This window comes from Camelus ferus, chromosome 3 (genome assembly GCF_009834535.1).
Source record: "Camelus ferus isolate YT-003-E chromosome 3, BCGSAC_Cfer_1.0, whole genome shotgun sequence".
In the NCBI taxonomy this organism is placed as follows: Eukaryota; Metazoa; Chordata; class Mammalia; order Artiodactyla; family Camelidae; genus Camelus; species Camelus ferus.
Genome location: NC_045698.1, coordinates 65823370 through 65845622, shown reverse-complemented (window position 1 = coordinate 65845622; position 22253 = coordinate 65823370). Strand labels below are relative to the sequence as shown.

Sequence of the window (22253 nt, the reverse complement as noted above, 5' to 3'; positions counted from 1 at the left end):
AAGGTTTAAAGATCTTCACGACTTCACTTTAAAATGGATTGGACAACACCCTCCCACCCTACTCCCACCCAGACATCCCTACCCTCCTTCAATAACCCAGATAAGCCAAGCATCTGTGTATTGATTCAAATCTTTCTAGAAGTTGTTTTTACTCTATACCGACTTACATGTAGGGTCATGAATTTATTAAATTTACGAACTGTATTTAAAGTGGTATTTTCTTTATTTGTTTCAAATATCTTATTCAAACAATTATGAGAAGCATCAAGAAAAGCAATTGACAGATCAAGAAGTTCCCTCAAAAATATAAAGAAATGCCAAAAGTGGGTTACAAATATAATGATACATTTAAACATTTACATTAATCCATGATTTAATCCCAAATATACACAATAGTACAATCTAATTCAGCAGCTGTCAAAGATTTATTAAAAATGCCGTAATGTAGGGATTAAAGTGGTACAGTATCATCTTTCTCTGTACCTCTGTGACTACATATTTTACCTCACTTGGAGGTGATCTCAAAAGGCTATTTTAGAGGCTCTTCATGAATGTGAGACTCAAGCCAAGAGGCCTTCCTGGCTTCCTTGATAAATCCTGGCATTTAGTTTCTAATAATCTGAGATTTGGTGATAAAGTCTCTATTTTCCTGATCCATATGCTTCGTAATCTGATTCAGATTTTCCATGAATGGTAAAAATTAAATAAACTGTTCAGGCTGAGCTGAGGGTGTGGGAGAATAAGGAGATGGAAGGATGCAAAAGAAACACTGTTTTAATGGATTGGCTGTGTTTCCTTGGAGGTAACCTGGTTGGGCAAACTGCAGGATGCTAAGCAAGGTTTTAAAAGTATCAAAGAAACAAAATAGTAGCTGCATAATATGAGGCAATGTGGACAGTCAGTGTTGTGGCTAAACTATTACAGCTATATCTATCTACCTATGTCTACCTCTTTATCTATCATTTATCTGCCTGCCTGCCTGCCTATCTATCTATCTATCTATCTATCTATCTATCTATCTATCTATCTATCTATCTATCTATCTATCTAATTTTACTTTAAAATAGGCCACTGAACTGGCCTTCCCCTACACCAGCATCATACATCTGTCAGCTACAGACGATAGCTGAGCACAGTCAGCTGTGCTGGCTGATTTCTTGAGGTTTCTTTCTGGTTAAACTCTCTAGAACTCTGACTTGAGCTTTGCCCACTTCATGCAGACACAGCCTGCATCTGATGTGCTGATTCAATTATCACCTAAATACTAATCAGTAGCCAGTTTCTCAGGGTGGAAAGATTCTTTTCCAGCCACCTAATATTTTTGGATATGGTTTCCAGAACAATTTGAAAAATTTCCAGATCTACTCCTTGGTCCTTAAGAGATTCAAAGAACAGTTTCACCTGAAAAATAAGCAAGAAAAGAATTACTGGCATTGTTCATAAAACACTTTCTCTTCTAAAGGGTTTCAAAACAGCTTGCAAATTATACAAACACAGGTGCAAACATTTCCCTGCCAACCTCTAAAAGGTTATTTTCTACTTCTTTTTTTGGCATAATTATTATTTCACTTTATCTTCAAACAATGGATAAATAACATAGGAATGACAAATCTGACAAGTGAGCACACTGTGGGTAAAGAAGTTAAGTGACTGAGCCAAGTGATTGAGTAAGCAGTGATCTGGGATCTAAGTTCTAGAATTCTGAATTTGCTTGAAGGGTAAATAAATTCAAGATTTATTGTGGAAAAAGGATATAAAACACTAGAATGCTTAAAAAAAAAAGGTAAGTAGAATTACCAACAAGAGTAATTTTGTTAAAAAGACCTTTAAGTGCTTTTTCAAACTTCAATATAATCATTCAAGTGATGATACAATATGAAACAAAATAATTCAAAAGCTGTACACCAGAAATTGACACAACATTGCAAATCGACTACACTTCAATAAAAAAAAATACAAAAGGACTCATCTCTCAAGTGTAATTTTCATTTTGAATGCTATAAACACATGTATTTTAAGAGGTTTTAGTCTTGTCCCTTCCATTTACTTGTTATGTGACATTGAACAAACAACTTATTTTCTCTTAATAAAATGACAACTTCAGATCACATCTAAATTAACTTTCAATTCTACAATTTGAACTTTTATTTTTAAATTGTTAGTAATAGAGAGTCACAAACCTCTTGCAACTCATCCTTGGAAGAAAAGTGAGATGTTGTGCCAAAGATGATCATTCTTAGGGCAAATGAGCCCAAGTCAAATCTGAAAATAAAAAGGAATCCCACAGATCTAAGTAATAGAAATGCCAGCCCTATGTTTATTATAGAACATACTACATACATTTTAAATAACATTCAAATAACATTAATAACTATATAATACATGCTATAACTATGTTCAGTACAATGGATACTATTAATTACCATAAGAATAACTCATATTTATCCAGTAAAATCTGAAAGCTATGAAATTTATAAAATTTGATTATAAAATAAAAATGTAGATAAAGCTTTTTTAGGAAATATGGCCAGCTTATTCAGGAATGTTTATGTTTAAATTTCAGTTTATATTTAAAGCAGCATTCTCTACATTTTTGGTTATGCAACCCATCAATAAAGATTTTTTGACCAAGAATTTCCCTAATATACATACTTTTTATTTATAAATTATATGCATGTACTATGTTAAAGGTAAAAAAGAAAATGACAGCATAAGATAAGAAATAGCATATGTAGTAATATTTTCTTCTTGAACTCTCAGGTATTGTCTTGCATTCTTCTTCATCTCATTTTGGACACCACTGTGTTTAAACACTATTTATTGGGGCATTGTTGGTTGAATTCTCATTCAAAGTGCAAAGACAGCATCTTTCACCCATGTCTTATACAGAATTTGTACCACTGATCAAAGGGATTCCTGTTGAAAAGCAGAGCACAAATACATCACAGAAATGGTCCTAAGTCTGGGCTCTGTACATGGTTGGGCAGGAGGATAATTTCCAGTTACAAAATAAATCTACAGCATTGCAGAAAAGTCTGATCCTTTCAGAAGGAAACAGATAGTCATGCAAATAACCCAACCAATGATTCCAGTAGGGTCTTTAAGAAAAGACATTAAAAAAAAAAAAAAGCAGTTTCTAACTGTTTAATGGTCATGTGAATGTTGACCCCTTTAAGGTCTGGGGAAGGGGTGGAAAGGTGCTTTTTGCTTACACAAAGCTTTCTGTGAGGATTCTCAGTCCTTTTTAGCTGAGAAATGAGAGGGAAGAGGAACTGAGGATGACTGACATCAGAGATGCTAGCTGACACTAAGAAAAACAGAGCAAACTGCCCAGCTCTCTCATTCTCATTCAGGGTGTTTTCCAAGTAGCTCATAAGTGACATTTTGGATTTGAATGAGGAATGGCTGAGCACCTTAGCGGGGGGTTTGTTGTGAGAGAAAGCAATGTCACCCTGTATATTCCAATGAAATCTAATCGTTATTGGTTTTTCTGGGGCTGCTTTAGGTCCAGGAGCATAGTGGAGTAAGCTCTGGTTCTTCCAAGAGTTGAAACCCCAGAACAGATTCATAACTAGTCCAGTTTTGAAGGGTTGCTCCCAAAGCACTTCCGATTTCTTTTACCTACTTCAAGCTCTCCACTGTGCCACCTCCTCAAGGCAACTGGGGAGTAGCTCTCATCCAAATTCTGTGGGAAAAAACTGCATCAACAAAGTAAGCTAGACATGTTTGATACCCTTTATATGGCTTCATCAGATTCTTCTGGGCTGGAGAGAGAGCCAGAGAGGGTAAGGGCATGGGGCTGATGACTGGGTTTAATTCAACCCTTACTTGTTCCCAGCAATTCTTCATTGCCTGGGCTGAGTGAGAGAAATCTGTTCACCATTCCCTTCCTCTCACTCCTCTCCCTTACACCTGGACAGGGTAATTTGGGCTAGTGAGTTTTAAAATGGACAGATTTCATTTAACCACATGAGTAAAATTTGTATCATTTATATGCTTTAGGGGCCATTTGAGTACGCTTGGTTTCAGGCAACGGAGATACCTGGGTGAAGGAACACACACTGGATGTAAATGATACCAACTTTTTTAGGAGATGGGTCCAATTTTCTTTTACAAAATTCCAGGCTAATTGCTGCCCCTTTGGATTTCTGGCAATTGCATGAAGAAGAGCTGCCAAATCCTGTGTCTTGATAACCTTGCCTTCCATTCCTAGTTCAATTAATCTGAAGAAATAAAAACCACTTTATTTTTCATGGTATGTGTTATATAATAGAAATTAAGTCAGGCTACCAGTATATTCAAAGAATCAGAGAAAAAGAGGCATGATAAAAGTATAATGTACCAAAAACAGTAGTAAACTCTCTACTGGCTAACATTTTTAATGCTCCAGTTAAACTTTTACTATTTTCTAGCAGTAATTTTATTCATTCACTATTTCAAAAAACTTTGATTAGCATCTTATACATAAGAACGTATTTTTTACAATAATTTTCCTCCAAGGTTCTGAAAGTAAAACATCGCTGTCTAGTATCAATCATATGACTAATAACTAAGGAGCATCTGTTTGTTTGCTCTGTTTGTATTCGGTCATATATATTGCTGGAAGTAAAGTCAAAGTGGTTCAAATTCTATTTCAATCATTTTCATATGTCTTTGTAATTGGTGGTTGAAATTTTAGTAACTTCTCTTAATATGTGTAAGTTTACTTTAAACAATTTAGTTAAATTCACTTACTTCATTAACTTTTCCTGATGTTTGCTGGTCGACAATGCATACAGAATTTTGTTTTTTTCAGCAGCTGACAATGACAGTCCATATTGCTCTAAAAGGTAATTCCATCCTGCTGTTGTTTGAGCGCCCACGGAATACACAATCTTTAAAACATCTGTGGAGATACTGTAATATTAAGCACAATAGTAAAGAAAAAAACTCTATGAAAGGAAAGCCCCTTTTTTCTTATGATTTTAAATTGCTATAACAGAATCCTCCTGAGTTATTTCCAGTGCCTAGCATATTAAAACTTTTCTTCTGGAAAATTTTTATAAAAATATTATATGTGATTTTACTTTTCAAATTATTTGCACTTTTTTCCCTTAATGATGACAAAATGTTCACAAGGATAATAAACATAAAAATATACCTACTTGGAGATGAAAATAGAAAGTGAGTGGAATCAATAAACAAAAGAGATGATTTCTGAAATGTAAAAGCACTGGTCTATACAGAATTCTGTCATTAAATAGTCTATATTGATGCTATATTAAAGGAAAAGATTATTGGTTGCTGCTTTAATGTCACATTAAGAGTGTGCTGTAGCAGGCCTGACTCTCTAGGTCTGAAGAATTATAATTTAGCACAGTTGTTTAGAGTTCAGTCATTTTGTAATTCTATAAAACTGTTAAGATGCAGTATTATTATTTTCTGTCCACCTAAAGAAGACATCATGCTTTTGGGGTTTTATTGTCCTGTAGGATATTAACTAGTTTTGATTCTAATTTGGTCATGATTTTTAATCCCAAATGTCGTTAGATCAATAATAAACCGAAATTCATATTGATGGCTTGGAAAAACCACAACTCAGAGAGGTGGGGATGGGACAGGACATTTGCATGTATCATACAGTGGCCATATGGTAGGGATCGCACAGCTTATTGAACTGTCAAAGCTGCCCAGGGAGATAGGAAAATTATCCTACTTTTTAAAAATTGGAAATAAAGCTCAGAAAGGTTAAGTAACTTGCACCAAGGTGACTTACTAGCCTTATCATAGACAGGATTTAAACCTATGATTCTAAAGTTGTCCTGTTTCCACTGTACTATGTATACTTAAATATCCCAAGTGCCTTTGAATCATAAAACAAAAATAAAGTAATTAAAACATAATCCATATCATTTTGATATTAGTGTATTTTACTGTACAAATAGATGAAAACTGGTAACAAATAAACTGTCAGTTCCTTGAAGGTAGGACACATAGCTGTTTTGCTCACTGCTTTATCCTTAGCACCAATAGCAGTGCCTGGCACATAGGTGACATGTGAAGCATTATATTTTGAATTCATGAATGAATTAATTAATCAATTCATCTATGAAAGGAAATTCTTCATTAAGATTAACACTAGTGGTCTTGAAGTTTAGGGAAAAAAACTACAATATTTAGTTATGTATTCTTGATTATAAACATAAATGAGATCTACCCAGAACTTTTTCATAGGCATAGCATCTTATTCAACATGCTGAACCGTCATATCTACTGGACAAGGGTTACTGCGTGTGTGATCATCCCTCTTGTGGCTAGCTAGCATAAAGCAGAATAATATTCTATTGTGTTACAGGGCAGCAGGATGTTTATATTTTAGCCTCACCTATACAATTCATTCTAACATGAACAAAAAAGAAGGGAAAAATATAGCTAAAAGATATTTTTTCCCTGAAACTGATTTTAGGCTAAAATCCCAAAGAGTGGAAAAGTCCAAAAAAGAAGAAAACTGGAATTATTTTTATTTTTAAAGAAGAGGTCAAGGAATGATTTCAAAAAGCTCACAGAGATTTAGTTATGTTACAAGAAATTATTATAGCATTGCACAACAATTTGGCAGAGGGAAAATGGACACCATTACTTTACATGGGACTAAAGTTGTACTTTTTTTTCTATTTTAAAAAATGAATTTTCCTTAATTCACATACAGATTTGATTTCTCAAAACAGCCAACTCCAGAGTCAGAGTTTTAGCAGTAACACTATAAAATGATGTATTGGACAGAAATCAAGGCTTACACTGAAGACATAGTGGGGTCTGTCAGTATATACAGGTTGTAGCTGCTAAACTGAACTGCAACATAATCCGTTTGATCACTGGGCATCTTCCTAATCATGATAATCACCAGAATCAATTTTGCCAGCACATACATCCTTCAGATGGTCCAAGTCATCAGTTTCCTATCAAAGTTGAGACTTGGGTCCAAGGCTTGGCCTGTGGTGTGCTATTGGTTAATGAGGACGTAAACACATTTTTTAAAAAGTCCCCCACTTTTTAATTTAATTTAATTTAATTTAATTTTTTGAGTTTAATCTACTGATCACTGATGTTTCAACTGCAGGTACATTTCACACTGCTTCTTATCTTTAAAAGGCATTACTCTTAGAGATTGGGCACCCCCACCCCCACCTTCCGCTCTATCTTTCTGGTACCATGCTAATGTTTATTGTCTCTGCTCTACAGGGACATAAACTTCACTTCCCACAAAATCTATTGAGCACTTAACTATATGGGAGCATGAAACAAGGGTATGTATTTCCCAGCATGTTTTTTTTCCTATCCTCCTAAAAGGTTTTAGATCTAATGTCTTGCATGATCAAAGACTTTTACATCAAAGTGAAAAGAACAAAGAATAGGAGAGAAGTCTAGACCTACTTTAATTTTCCACTGGACTCCACCCACTGAGAGAAGAGTTCAGTTGCCTTCTGGATGCAAGGAGTATGGTTCAGGTAACAGGCCAGCTTCAAGAGAACCGAACGAAGCATTCTGTCCCAGACTGAGCCCTCATCGCTCCAGCTTTGCATGTCAATCACTGGCTTAAAATACTGGAGAATGTAATGCTGCAGAAAGCACAGGATGGTTTACAGAGAGGCTAAATTTAGTTTGTAACAGAGCTCTCACTCACCCATCTAAAGGGCTCAACTCTAAACTGTCTGCAGAAACTTTTCCCGAAAACACTGAACTACTTATCTTTATATCTTGCTTCTCTTTTTCTGGCCTCCACCCACTACACTTAAGAAACAGAAAAGTTTCTCCATTAGAAATATGATTTGATTTCCTACTTGAGAGGGAAATATCAATTGATACAAGATAAAATCACCTTAGGAAGGATGTTTTGCTCATGATCCTGGTACTGAGCTCTTAGGATGGTGATGACAAGGAATAAGGGACATCCAACCATTAGGTGCTAAGGCGTTGACTGTGCTAACAGCCAGTTTCCTCAGATTCTCCAAGATTTAACCCCAAGAGTTCACACAAAACAGACCATGTCTCCTTGAACCTCCAGACACTGTGCTTACCTATTGAATTTTCTGAAAGAAACACAAACCTTGAGGTTTTCAGTGATGTCTGAAATATTCCTTCTGTCTATGGTGTGGTAAAACAATTCTAGGTATTCCAGACCTTTGAGAAGGGCAGGGATGCTTGTTTCACGTTGGAGATAGCGAGTCAGGTCAAGGGCTTTGTCCAGGGTCAACCTTCCTGCACTAAGGTATAAAACGAATGTCGGTTTTTTGTGCATATCTTACCATTCTTAACATTTAAAATATTAAAACAAATATGATCTAGAGAGCAAAATCAAAAGCAGTTCATTATATCCAGACCATTCAGTTTAAATCCCAGCTCTGCCACTGACTCAGACCAGTTACCTAGCCTTTCTATAATTTAGTTGCCTCCTCTATACAATGGGGATAATGATAGTATCTACTTTAATCCTACTGTTGTAAAGATTAAGTGAGTTAATATAGGTAAAGGGCTTAGAAAAATGCCTAGCAAAAGTAAGAGCTTTGTAAATGAAATAAACTTTAGCTAATATTAATATTTAGCACTAAATAATATTGAAGTTTTCATATATTATGTCATTATTCTCTAAATGTTCAATTTGTGGGTTTAAATTGTTCCTGCAAGTGAATTTAGAACTTTGAGGACAGCTACCATGTCTTTTGTGTTTTGATGTCCTTCCTGGAGCCTAAGAGAGAAGCAGCAATTATTCTGATTGAGACAAAACATGGATTTTCTTTTTTTTCTTTAAAGAACATATTTAGATTTGAAAGTGATATGCCTTCTCCACATTATATTTTAATGAGAAGAACAAACAACAAAACTATTATTCTGAACACCAAAATGGTAGGGTCTCCTCTGTACAGGAAGTAAGGAACCTACCGTCACTTTTGTAAAGAGGGTCTCACACATGTTTCTGAGAGGACCTGTGTCCCTGCAGCGTCTATAAGCCATTCTTGTCAGATCCAACTCCCAGATTAAGCCTAACAGTTTGATATGGAAACAGATTCCAGAACAAAGGATTCCTCTGTTGAATTTTTCATGAATGTCATGGTCTACCCTCTTTGGGTTTTTACAATTTTAAATTCTTATCTAAAAAGAGGGAACTGAAACTAGAAAGAATTGAAATTAAAAAGACCCAACTTTTGTCGTGACTTTACTCTTCTCAATCATAATGACATACTGCTTTAAAACAGAGTTACGGAAAATTTTTCAAAAATTTCATCTGAAGACAGAGGGCTGGACCATATGTTCTATGATTCTGTGGTCTGCTGTATTTTTTTTAAACATAAACCCACAAAATGTCACTCTTCCTTCCCACACGGGTAAGTATCGTAATATATGGTGCAGTCAGTAAGTATAAATACAGTCATAGCCTTTACCATTTTAAATGTTGAATCTAGTGCACAATCCATTCATTACTCTGTTCACACTGGGAAAATCAATATGAAATTGGTAGGAAAATGAAGGGAGAATTGGCTGCTTATGTTTATTCCTCTTTAGACTTTCCTGGAAAGACAAAGTGTTCTTTTCCCTTTTCCCTGTTTATCATCCACAGACTAACATGTAGAGTAAGTCAGGTCACAGGGTCACCAACAGAAAAAAATATTAAGGATCAGGTGCTGTATTATGCATTGTAAGCTTTTCCTATTGTAAGAATTACTGTAAAGTACTCACTTCATTCAGTGTGACATATTTTCTTTCAGATGCTATGTAGTCTGCTAAGAGTAGCAGCAACAGAGAGAAGTTAAGGTATTGCATCCTAGGGTCAAAACTTTAAAAAGAATGTTTAACAGGTAAAAATCACTTTATATGAATCCTGTTTTCCTTTTTGGTCCAGCTTAATTTATTTTTTACCAAGACAAATGCCTTTATTTACTTTTATATTTACCTACTTTAAAAAAATTAATCTTAATGTTCATTTAAGAGGGACTCCTTTTCTCTTTTTATAGTTATTGTTTAATAAAAATCCAGCCCCTCACCATCTGCCTTCTGCTTCAATCAATGCACAAAATGTTATCTAAACATCTGTTTAGCTTAAAGTCCAAACCTATATATAAGGACACACTTCATCCCAACAGGAAAAAAAAAAATCTATGTCTACTTACTTGTAAGTTTCAGCTAAATGGTACCTTCGTGAAATAAACTTTATTCCTGAGGAACCAATTCAAGGCTTCTTTTTATGTTATTGGACTAAAAGAAACAAATGCTTTTTCTGTAAGGAAACTATGGTTGCCGTTTTAATTCCACTCTCTTGGATGAGATCCAAGTCTTAAGTTATATTTAGTAAGGAAGAAACCCTAATTAAAATAAATATCCGTTCCTGGGTCAAATTTTATCTCCAAAGTAAATGTGATCACTGATTCCTTCCTTTAACTCTTAAATAGGTATTTCACAAAGCAGGGAAGGAAGAGATAGAAATCACTGAGGAAGAGTGGCAAGTAAAAATATTGAGACATATCATGAGACTTTAAAATTGTCTCCGCATACAAATATTTTTAATATAGAAGTAATATAAACAAACTACAAAATAATTGGAAAATAAAGAATAAGGGCAAAAGACTCATAATTTCGCTACCCTACACGTTCACTAATAGCACTTGGAATATTTCTTTCTGTTTTTGTTTTTTTTCACCTTTAGCTGATTCTTTTTTTTTTTTCTATGTAGTTGTAAACATAATAATACCTAAGCTTATGTTCTTCTTTTTTTCAAATTTCACATTATTTGAAATCCATTTTTGTATGTTGTCCCATCATCTTCCTATTCAATGCATGATCTTGTAAACAATACAGCTGCCATTTATTGAGCTGGCACTGCGCTTGGTGCTTTATCTACGTGATCTGATGCAATTCTCAAAACAACTCTGTATGATAGACATTATTGTTACTGGAGTTTTAAAGATTAGAAAATTTAGGCGTTAAAAAGGTTAAATAGCTTGCCAAAGGTCAAATAATAAGTGAAGAGGTAGTACTTGAATTAGTCTATTTTAAACCAAAATTTGCACTTGGAACTTCATTAACCTATCTACCTAGTGAAGAAACGATGATTGCTTTTCCACTGATGCATCAATAACTGTAGGGTTCCTTCTGCTAAATTTAGACTACCCATATATTTATAGGCTAGAAATAGCAAAAAACACTTTGCAGCTACTTGAAAGAATGGCTTTCATTTGCTGAGTTGTCAATATTCTTCATTCTTCCTACTCTTAAATTTTTAATCTACCTTCTTTCCAATCTGCTCAGAGTTTCTCCTTTAAGCAGGCAAACCCCCTCTCTAACAGTAGCCCACTTCTCAGCTCATGTTCAAGCATCCCTTCAGATGTAGGATGGCTATGCTACCATGTCCTTCTGAGACTGTCGGGACTGAGGATCAAGCTCTCAATCCTCTCACTTTTCTAACTGGAGAATTCTGTTGTATGGAGAAGCTTTGCCTGAGAGATGTCATGCTGGTTACTTTTACTTAATTTGACCTAAATAAGCAACTGAAAGGAAATAATATGTCACAGTGAATAAAGTGAGTACATTACAGTAATTCTCAGAGTAGGAAATGCTTGCAGTGCATGACATGCCACCTGATCCCCAATTTTTTTCCCCGTTGGTGACTTTGTGAACTGATTTATTCTACATGTTATTCTGTTGATAATAAATGGAAAAAAGGAAAGAAAACTGCTTTTTCTTTTCAGGAAAATCTAAAGACAAATAAACATAAGCAGTCAATTCTTCCTTCATTTCTCTACCAATTTTATATTGATTTCTCTAATGTGAGCAAAGTAATTTGAAATTATAAAGGTTATGACCATATTTATACCTTTTATCCAATAGATTACATAGGTATTTGGTGAAAGAGCAAGCTACTAGTATAAACAAATTTTAAATCTGAGGTCAAAAGTTTAAATACCCGGAGGGTCCACCCTCAGTGAGGGAAGCAGGGCCCTCATGTGTACCATTTAGGACTTTGGTACAAGCAGGCCTGGACCAAAGGAGGATCTGCCCACTGCAATCATGCATACGGTTGCCCTGTGGGAATGAAGGCCCACAGTTGCCAAATTTTCTCATTTTTAAAGAGATTCCAGAAGTCAGGATTTTTACATAAATTTTCCCACACTTTAAAGTGTTGGATTAAATTTTTAAACACTGTGTAGGTCAAAATACCTTATCAGTGGGTAGGCTTCGGTCTAGTGGCCTGTATTGGACCTCCATTCATATCCACGTCATATGAATGGTCAACACTGAACGTTTGGTTTGAAATCTAGCATATCTGGTTATGCATCAGTCATTTCCTGTGAAATCAGATGAAGTTTTGCACTACCTTACTAGCTGAAACGCATCATGAATCAGACCTATCCTGTCCTTAGGTCTGAGAAGTGTGTGGTTCTGATTCAGCAGTGTAATGAGTTGGTCCCATCCGTGCCCCTCGTAGTGAACGATGTAGTAGCCATTTGAGTCCACATTGAATTTCACCCAACTGGTCGTCTCAGGTAAGTCCAGAGTGTCTAGGAGGAGAAAATTGGCATAGGCGTTTCCTTATCAACATACGTACCGGTGACACCTCCAAAGCTGTTAGTCTCCACACTGTTACTAATAAACCAGTGGGAAAACAAAGTTTTGGAAGGCTCACAATGATATTTTCATAGTCCACTGGACGGCTTATTTGGGAATGATGGCCTTATTAAATTAATAAATAAATGAATTCCTAGGAAAAGGACTGATGCATTTGTCCTCAAAGGCAATCTATGCAGGTCTAAGAGGCATGCAAGGGCCCAGTAAGCCAGATAATGAGTATAACTGGAATTTGGCTTGATTTACTGGTAGCCTGGTCTCAAGGTTTTGTTACTGCTCATTGAAATATGTATATGTAAATAGGTGATCCATTTGTCCAGTCCTTATTTTGGGTGAAATAAGGACTCCAGTTTGAACACGACATTATGATGGAAACATTCTCAAATTTCAGTGAAGTGTTTAGAGGAGAAATTGAAATTATATTAAGTAATTTTAATACAACAGATACACTAGGTGGTAAAGTAACATTATCATATTCTCTCAAAAACTCTATGAGGCTTAGTCCCCATTCAAAATAAGATGAGAAAATTGAAGCTCAGGAGAAGCTAAGAAATTTTCTTAAGGCCCTACAGCTAATAGGGGACAGTGAGGATTTGAATCTAGGGCCAATCAATTCCAAAGTGTATGCTTTTATCCATTGAACGAGTAGGTATTAAAGACATTAAGCTAGGATACCATCATTTCTTGATATAAATAAAAATCTGTCTCTAGACACTAAAGCACAAGAGAACTTCCTACTGAATAAAAAATTCAGCCTTTCTAGCTAAAGGTTTCTTTTAGTAACACATATATGGATAAATGAGAACATCCTCAAACACATATTTTTCATCGTTAGATTACTTATAGTATCTTTCCTCGAAATAGCTCAGAACATATTTAATTTCAGAATTAAAACACCTACTTGACTAATTAGTTCATTACCTGTCTTTGATTTTAGAAAGTGTTTATGAATCTCATTAGAGGAACTTGTAGCGTAGGTCAATGGGATATGCCAAAGGTACCTGTGTTAAAAAGTAAAAACTGTTACAGATTAAATGAGTGGCCATTTCAATTTTCACACTGTCAGACTGATAGGCTGTAAAAGACACCTAGCAGCCCATCTTTCACACCTGCAATAGTCTTATAAACTTTATAGGCTAAGACTAGCAGATCCTTGGGTGTGCGAAATTCTTCCATGATTATGAAGGAGCAGCAATATATACCTAGTTGAACTCTGTCATAATTACCTGTACCATTTGCTGTTCAAATCTCACACCACAAGTTCTGCTGGTTTTCTTCTAAGTATTTGGGAAAAATTCACTCTTCCTTTCACATTTTCAAAAATTCTGACAGCCTGATATTAATTCAAATCACTGAACCAAAGCTGTAGGAAAAGCCCTAAAAGGTAGAGATCTTACTCCAGTATGATTTTCCACTTATCCTTTTGGTCAACAAAGCTACCTACATTCAACCCCCAAACTGCTAAGTGACTGAGAGTAAGTGGTCAGCAATGCAGCAGGATCTGCACATCGGCCAAGTCCAGAGGGCAGAAAAGCAGAGCAGACTGGAGGAAAAGACCTCAGTTACTTTTCAATGGCCCTATTATGATAAGTAACTGAAATTGGCTATTTTTTTCTTACTAACTTTCTAGCAGCTTCTAGAACTCATTTCCTCTATCACATCAAGCCATATTAGCTATAGTAACTGTACACAGGTAAAATCATATGCTTGAAAACATCAACAGGTATAAAAGAGAAAGAAGAGTAACTAAGGACGTGTGCGCATTAGTCCTCAGAAAAATATACAACAGTGAAAGAAACAGTATCACAGACTTGATCTAGTAAAGGGTCAGAAAGGATTATCTACCAGCTAACCTACAGAGTACAGATAATTAACAAAGCAATTGAAATATCTACACAAAAAGGTAAAAACAGACACATAGATATCATTAAGACTTAGTGGACTGAGATTCCTGAATGGATCTTGGCTAGAATTGTTATTAGAATCTAGATCCTTAGAAAAAGATAATAATCATAAGAGCCAGCACAGATTCACTTCAATTATTTCATTTCAAATTAAACTCATTCATCTTATTGATAGGGCTAATAGATCAGAGGAGGGTGGATGGTGTTGTATTTCTTGGTTTTAGTAAAGCCTTTTACAAATTTTCTCAGGACAGGCTGGTTAACACGACAGAGTAGTTAATTGGATTTGCTTTTACTATTACCAAGAATGTCATACGTTTTAAAACATTACATTTATATTCTCTTACTGAAAAACAAAAGGGAACCAGAGGTCTTATTATCCAATTTATCACATACAGAATGTCTTTTCTGTTCCGATAAGATGTACAGCTGTCATAACACTTCCTAGGTATCGGCCAGTCACATGACTTATTAGGGCCCAGAAATCAGGTAGACAGTCAAGGCACATTATAATAGAAATATAACTGACGACCTTCTGCATCAGAACTGAGGTTCTAAAGGGGGCCATGGAATTACTAAGAATGTGGCGCTGAACAATGCGGTCTGAACTGCCTGAAGTTCTTTAAGGCTGTTGTCAAGGCTAGTTTAGGCTTTCGATTCCTGTGTAGAAATAGCATCCCATAAAATGCCAGAGAAGCTGAAAGAAAGCTAATGTAGTAACAACCAAACTGAAAAGAGATAAACGAGACCAACAGAAGAAAAGTAGCGACCTTTCCTGCAGGGGCCCCCATTCAGGGTCCTCTCTAAAAACCCCGTTCAGGAAGCGCTCCTGCCGCAGTCTGAGTGAGCGCCCTTCTTGTTTAACCACCACGAGGGGGATTCCTTTCTGCAGAGTCCACGTAGTCATCATCTCTTTGATCTCCACATTTTCCCCCAGGAAGGTGAGCTGAAATGACAAGTGACTTGAGTAACTCAAGACAGAGGAGAGAAACCAGAGAGAGCTTGGAAACTTTGACCTTCTTGGATACCAGAAAGGTGGCTTGGGGAGGAAGTGAGGACTCCAGCTGCAATCTCAGGGCAGAGCCATATGGACACTGGACCAGGGCTGCCCACTCCAGGGCTGCTCCCTGCCAGTCCCCTGAAGGAGGGATATATGTGGGAGCTAAAGGGTTAACACATGGCAGGAAAGGCCAGGAGGAAGGGCTTGAGATTGGAGCCTCCCTCCTGCTCCCTTTCAAAACAAAAAAGCAGGAAAAAACCCTCCTCTCCATTTTAATAACGATGGAATCCAGAGAAATGGCTTAGGAGAGGAATGTCTCTCTTTAGAGAAGCTTTTAAAAATCTACCAGAACAATATTATAGCAATAGAGATATACTGAACAGAGAACAGAACCTCTAGCTTCCTAGCTTCTGGGCGATGCTGAATCTTCCTTTAGAAGCCATAATTTATAAGATGACCATGACACTTTTTAAAAAGCTTGCCTCTTTTTCCCCCCATGATGACTTTATTTTCTCTCTCCTAAAATACTCCAAAACTTCCCAGAAGTAAACTCAAAGATGGACCCTCAATAAAGCCACTCACTCTATTTCCAAACCTAACAACATATTTTGTTTGGCATTTTTTGGAGCCCAGAGGATGCCAGCGCAGCAGTAACCACTCAGAGGAATTTTGAGCTGAGTTATTTTCAGCCAGCAGTGGGATTGTGGGAAAGTAGAATTAGAACAACAAAAATATAGTAGTAACGGCATCACCCCTCTGCCAAAACGGCCTGAGCATTCTCCTTGCAGTCAGCTGTGGAATCTCTCTTTCTCTCCAGTTATTTCAAGCGAGACTTGGGCTGCTTGACACAACTTCCATTGGGTCAGGTGATGGACCAGATCTCCTCTGCTCTACAAGTCTCTTTCTACTTACTGTGTTGCTTGTTGTCTTGGAATCGGAATAACAAAATCCACCAGACGTAAAATCACTTTCTAAACAACTCTATAAAACAAGAATAAAAGAACACTGCCATTTGGGCCCTGATATTTGGCTGAACATGCATATCAGACATGGATGCAGACATTTATTAGCACAGATATGTCACAATTTAATTCATCTAGAGCATAGCAATTTGTGGGGAAAAAACACAGAAGCTATTCTTTTTTGTTTTATCTGTACAGTTGATGTTTTGTGACACAATGTTGAGTCAGGTATTCTCAGGAATTTATTGTTTTCACACCACACTTTCATTTGGCATCAGAAGGAGGTCAACTAGAATTTAGGACCTTCAGGGAAGGGTTAGATGGGACAATTCCCTGATAACTAGGAAGAAGTCATGATGTAATTGAAAGAATAAATACAGGATTTAGAATCCGAAGACAGATTTTTAAGTAATGACTCCATCACTCACTTGATACATGATCTTGAGCAAATCCCTCCCATAGCATTAGTTTTCCTCATCTGTAAAAATGGGATAAGAATGCCTACCTTACCTTCTTGAGACAGTTATAAGCATAATGTGACAACAATTAATGTGAGAGTGTTCACAGCTGGCCTAAAAGAATTCTGTAATTATTGGCCAGATTTCTCCCTTAATCCCCTTTTCACCCACTACGTACACCAAAGACAGATTCCTCCTTGTTAAAGAAAGTCTAGGTTGATATCTACATACGTGTACACACACAAACACATCACAGCAAAGGAGAGGGAGAAGGAGAGGGATGGGAGAGGCTTGTTGAGAACCTTAGGGGGGATTGTGGAGAGAGAGCATCTGGATCTCCTACAGGAGATGATGGAAGTGGATAAGGAGCATTTTTATAAGAATGATTAAAGATAGTGTATTTTGAACTCTTTTATCATTTTCAAGAGATGTGAGCAAAAGATTTGAGCTACTTTGAAAAAATTTGTAATTACTTGTATTTGTTTCTTTGACCACAAAATTCACACATAAATTAAACTTTGAGGGTCTAGACTTTATAAGGGCATGGAAAAACTCAAGTGAGGTAATACACATTTCTTTTTAAAGTGTGAAGTGCTATACAAATATTGAAAAATGAAAAATTTATTATTGTCCGTGGGACATAAGTGCTTATACAGAGGAGAGGATCTCTTCTGTCTACAATGGCTTGGGGTTCTTCGACCTGCAGGCACAAGCTCTGCCAGCTCAGTACTCCTGGAAGAGTATTGTCCTTGCAGCTGAAAATCTAAGAATACTGCAGTGATTATTGGAATCACCTGAGTCGACTGCATGTTTCCTGCTTTGTCTCGCCTGTAGTGAATTCCAGTGACAGAGACCGTATGTTCTTTAATCAACGATTAATTGTTTCTTAATCATGATTACAGGGGCACCAGAATGCTAGGGGCCTGACATGATTCTTCCACTCAAGCAAATTTTATTCTGATTATTATCATTGTTATTATTGAACCAATAGAAACCAATTAAACAGAATGTCATTGTGTTAAACATTCACAAACGCACTTTAGGTGTTTAGCAGAAAGGTAAATGAATGAGGACTGGAGCAGTCTGCAAGGAGGAAGTGAAATGTCAGAGAGCTCTCAAAAGGTGGATAGTATCTGAATTTTTGGAAAGAAGGAAGAGCATTTCAGGTATCAAGGGCACTAGAAACAAAGGCATGATGACAGAGGTTAGGCAGGATTTCCTTCTATGAGGAAGAGTACAAGTTGGGAAATAAAGCTGAGCAAGGAGAGTTCTTCAACCTTAAATTTGGGCAGAGAAGATTGGGTGTTATAAGTAGGAATTTTAAACTTATGAAAGATTTTGGAAAAAAGACAAAAGTGTAGGGTTAACTGTAGAAAGGAAACAATGGGAAGGAGGTCAAATATTGAACCCTTGGGGCTAGGCCAGTGTGGCATCTTGGTTTAGTATGGTGACAGAGGAAAGAGAGGTGCTGCCTTCTTAACCTTGGCAGTATGGCAAAGGGAACAAATGTTTGTTGACTGACAATATGACTATTTACAAACCTTCATAAGTAACCTGTCACTTTTTAGGTTTAACAGCAGTCTGCTGTAACCCAACATAGCACTTACATTTGACAGACTGTTCCACAGATCATCGTTCTTAGCATTTCTATAGCTGAACTTCTTTAAGTAGTGAATAATTCCTGTCTTGAATTTCCCCTCACTCAGAAAATCCTTGAGCATATTCAAAATACAAGCTCCCTAAAAAACAAACAAACAAATAAAAAACCCAAAGAAAAAGAAGATAAAAGAAAAATTTAAAGGAAGCTTAAACTTTATGTGTAACTTCTGATAAATGAACAGCAAATAAAATTAACAGTACCACAGGTAACAGTAACGTGGCACCAACAACTTAAACTGTTGATGTGTTGGCCTCATTATATTTATTCTGAAAGCAGAGCTTTCACTAGCCCATGGCATTTACTACCTTCTTATAGGAAACGGCATCAAACATTTCCTGTATTTGAGTAGGAGTTTCTGCTTGATTGGAGATAGGATGGGATGAATTTAATGAATCTTTTTTAATTACTTCAAAACACGTGTTCATGAAGTCATCATCCTAAACAGGGAAGAAATTTTTTTCAATTTCAATTTGACACTCTCAAAGCAATAGGAAACCAGTTAGGTTTAGCAAGATATTCTCAGAAGTAAGTATTCAATCAATATTTCTTGCAAGATGTTTTTTCCCCCTTATATAGTCCCCTTTAACCCAATTTTCTATTCATAAAGGCACAAATTCAGTATTCCTTCAGACACTGCCTGAATGTTTACCATGTACCAAACTTTTGGATACAGAAATAAAGATAAAGCTCCCATTCAGTGAACACGTGCTCTGTGCCTGAATCTTACATCCCTCATCTGTAATCCTTTCAATACTCTGCAAGGGAGATGCATTATATGCATTTTACAAGTGAAAGTGTATGAAGCTTTGGGATTAGGTAGCAAATAAGAAGACACTGATGCTGTTCATACTGTACTGGACCAAATGTCTACCCCAAAGAGCTAATTATCCATTACTAACTACCTTGATATGTGGTGTTCAGACCCCCTTAGGCCTATAAAAGTAAGACACGTTTGAAAAAATCTTTTCACACATTTTGCAGAAGTGAACTGGCCCTTTGGAAATTCTAGAGGAGTGTGCCTCCAGTCCTGCTTGATTCAGGTCACATGTCAGGAAGTCTTTAGGGGATCTGCAGCCATGGGCATTGTCTTGTCCTGTATCATCATGTGTGGGCAGTGATATTCTCCCCTCTCACCCCACATACACAGCTGTATATTTGTGCTATTTGCACTCTCTGTCCACAAGCTTTTGGGTGAAGGATTTATGTTGAGTGTTCTCTAAAATCACCAATCCTTGTCCAGATCTACGATCTGTGTTATGGGCTGAATTGTGCCACCCCAACCCCATTCATATGCTGAAGTCCTAGCCCCCAGACTATATGTGGAGGTAGGGCCTTACAGAGGGGACTGAGTTAAAATGAGGCCATTAGAGTGGGCCATAATCCAACGTGACTATCATAAGAGGAAATTTTAAAATACGGACACCAGAAAAGACCGTGTGAATGCACAGTGAGAAGGCAGCCATCTGTAAGCCAAGGAGAGAGGCCTCAGAAGAAACCAAACCTGCTGACACCTTGATTTCAGACTTCTGGCCTTCAGAACTGTGGGAAGACAAATTTCTGTTGTTTCAGCCACCCAGTCCATGGTATTTTGTCATGGCAGCCCTAGCAAACTAATACTGTCTATTTTGAACACCAAACAAAACACTACAGATTAAAAATCACAATGCTGTATTGCTTTCTCTTCGGCATTCACTACAAATTTTCATAGTAAATTCACGATCTCTTAGGGCATATGGTATGTACGCAAAATTATGACTTACAAATTGTAGCTCTGGATAAGTAGCGTTAACAGAGATAAGTTCCATGTAGGTTGCAAAACCCTCATTGAGCCAAATATCATTCCACCATTCCATTGTAACCAGGTTGCCAAACCACTAGGAGGTAAAAACCCCATGTCATTAGAAGTTAAACAAATATGAACAATTATTGACTGTAGCAAAAAATAGGGGCTAACTTCTTTCTTTTAGTAGTAAAGGCCTCTCCTCTATCTTTGCCACACTTTGCTCTCTGCACAACCTCCTTCTACTGATTTCCCTGCCTCCCCTTCTCACTGCCACATTTATGCGTGCTTCACTTTTCTTTCTTTTGTGGCATATTGTCTCTAACTCCCTAATTTCTATTATATCCTCCCAATATTTACTTGCTATTAGATTTAGCATTAAGGAAGAAAATGAAACATGTTGTGGGGTAGTTTTTCTTTTTTGTATGTTAAGTATAATCTCACCTTGTTATTGACTAATGGTGATGGTCCAAGGAGAAATATAAGCTAAAATATTCTTGGTGAAGTCATGTTTTTATATAAAGTAGCAGTTACTTAAAAGAATCATAAGAATTCATTTCGGACTCTCAATTTGTTACATAATATTTCTGATGAGCAAAGTTTAGCTGTTGACCTCTGGCCCAATAGGGATTAACCTGGCTACTAAAGTGAAGAAAATCTGATATTTTAAATATATATAAATAAAGTTAAGAGGATGCAAAAAGGTAATCTAAATAGAAATTTACCCTTGACCTAAATTTGATCTGTAACATGTTTTAAATATCACTATTTTTTCATGTTCTTTTATATTTTATCTATTTTTTTTGGCCTGTGTCCTATTACTGTGCATTGAGTTTATCTATTTTAGGATTGCAGTCTCCAGAAGGACTGGAAACTTAAACAATAAGACGCTAAGATTCACAGGAGCCTTGTTACAGTTATAGAACAGAAAACACTAGATTTGTAGTTTTTAGAAACTATTCCAGCTCTATTCCTTTTCTTACAACCCATGGATCATTTTGCAAGTGGGCATCTGCCAAAGGGCATCTGTGAGAAGGGATGGGAGATGTTTCCACAATTTGAAAAGTGATAAATATAAAAAGTACAGGTCGAGATGATTATGGTCATCTTGCCAGTCAGTAAGAGTAATCTATTCATTCATTCAATAAATATCTATTGAGAATCTATCATGTCCTTGGCATTATGCCACATGTTAAAAATAAAACAATGTATGGAATACAGCCACTGTGTCCTCAATACAGATGACGGAAGTCGACCAGTAAACATACGCGTGCACTGAAGTGTTATTGGCATATGGTCTATGTCCATACAAGGGACAGAGTGGATTCCAGGAGGAAAAAAAATCAGTCCTCTGGGAGAGTGTGTGAGACAACTAAGAAATGATTTATTTCCTGCATCTTGCAAGTGGTCCTCAGGAATGTTGGAAGTGGCGCGCATTCCACGCAGATCAGGTAGCAGGAGCAAAAGCAGCGCTGAGCGACACAACCTGGCCCGTTCAGGAAATGGCAGGTAGTCTGGCGTGGCTAAAACTTAAGGTGCTGGTCACAGATGAGGCTGGAGGGCTGGAGGGAGGCCATGTTATGGGGGCCTTGTTTGCCATGCTATGGATCCTTGACTCACACAGGCATTGAGAGGCTTTGCCAAGGTTTAATGTATTGGAGTATTGTGGTCATATGGAGATCAATGGGGAGACAAAACAGTCAAGGCAAAAATCCCAATGTGGCCAGCTGCTTCAGCCCTGGGCTCTGCATCTCCATGAAAAAGAAACTATTATTGGAAGGCCTTAAGGGAGCATGGGACCTCAAAGGTAGAGCTCTCTGATTATTTCCCTACAAACATCAGGTAGAAAGATTAGGAATCCCCAAACTCAGTTAAGTGCTTTAGAGCTTCCA

At 36.8% G+C, this 22253-nt stretch overlaps 1 protein-coding gene across 2 annotated transcripts in view; it reads right to left on the bottom strand.

Moving 5' to 3' along the window:
* Positions 1–200: 200 nt before the first annotated feature.
* The window catches only part of ERAP2 (endoplasmic reticulum aminopeptidase 2), a 37267-nt gene continuing 15214 nt past the window's right edge, over positions 201–22253 (bottom strand). The window contains exons 7-19 of one of the 2 annotated variants that reach the window (XM_014567506.2): positions 20342–20455; positions 18887–19018; positions 18529–18660; positions 16414–16482; positions 15272–15447; positions 13519–13598; positions 12347–12530; positions 8087–8243; positions 7414–7598; positions 4735–4896; positions 4083–4223; positions 2181–2262; positions 201–1401 (exon numbers count right to left, since the gene is read on the bottom strand). In XM_014567506.2, coding sequence (XP_014422992.2) covers positions 1258–1401; positions 2181–2262; positions 4083–4223; positions 4735–4896; positions 7414–7598; positions 8087–8243; positions 12347–12530; positions 13519–13598; positions 15272–15447; positions 16414–16482; positions 18529–18660; positions 18887–19018; positions 20342–20455 — 1758 coding nt within the window. In that variant the 3' untranslated portion in view covers positions 201–1257. The remainder of the gene's footprint in view (positions 1402–2180; positions 2263–4082; positions 4224–4734; positions 4897–7413; positions 7599–8086; positions 8244–12346; positions 12531–13518; positions 13599–15271; positions 15448–16413; positions 16483–18528; positions 18661–18886; positions 19019–20341; positions 20456–22253) is intronic. The other variant, XM_032476402.1, reaches the window with a different exon arrangement.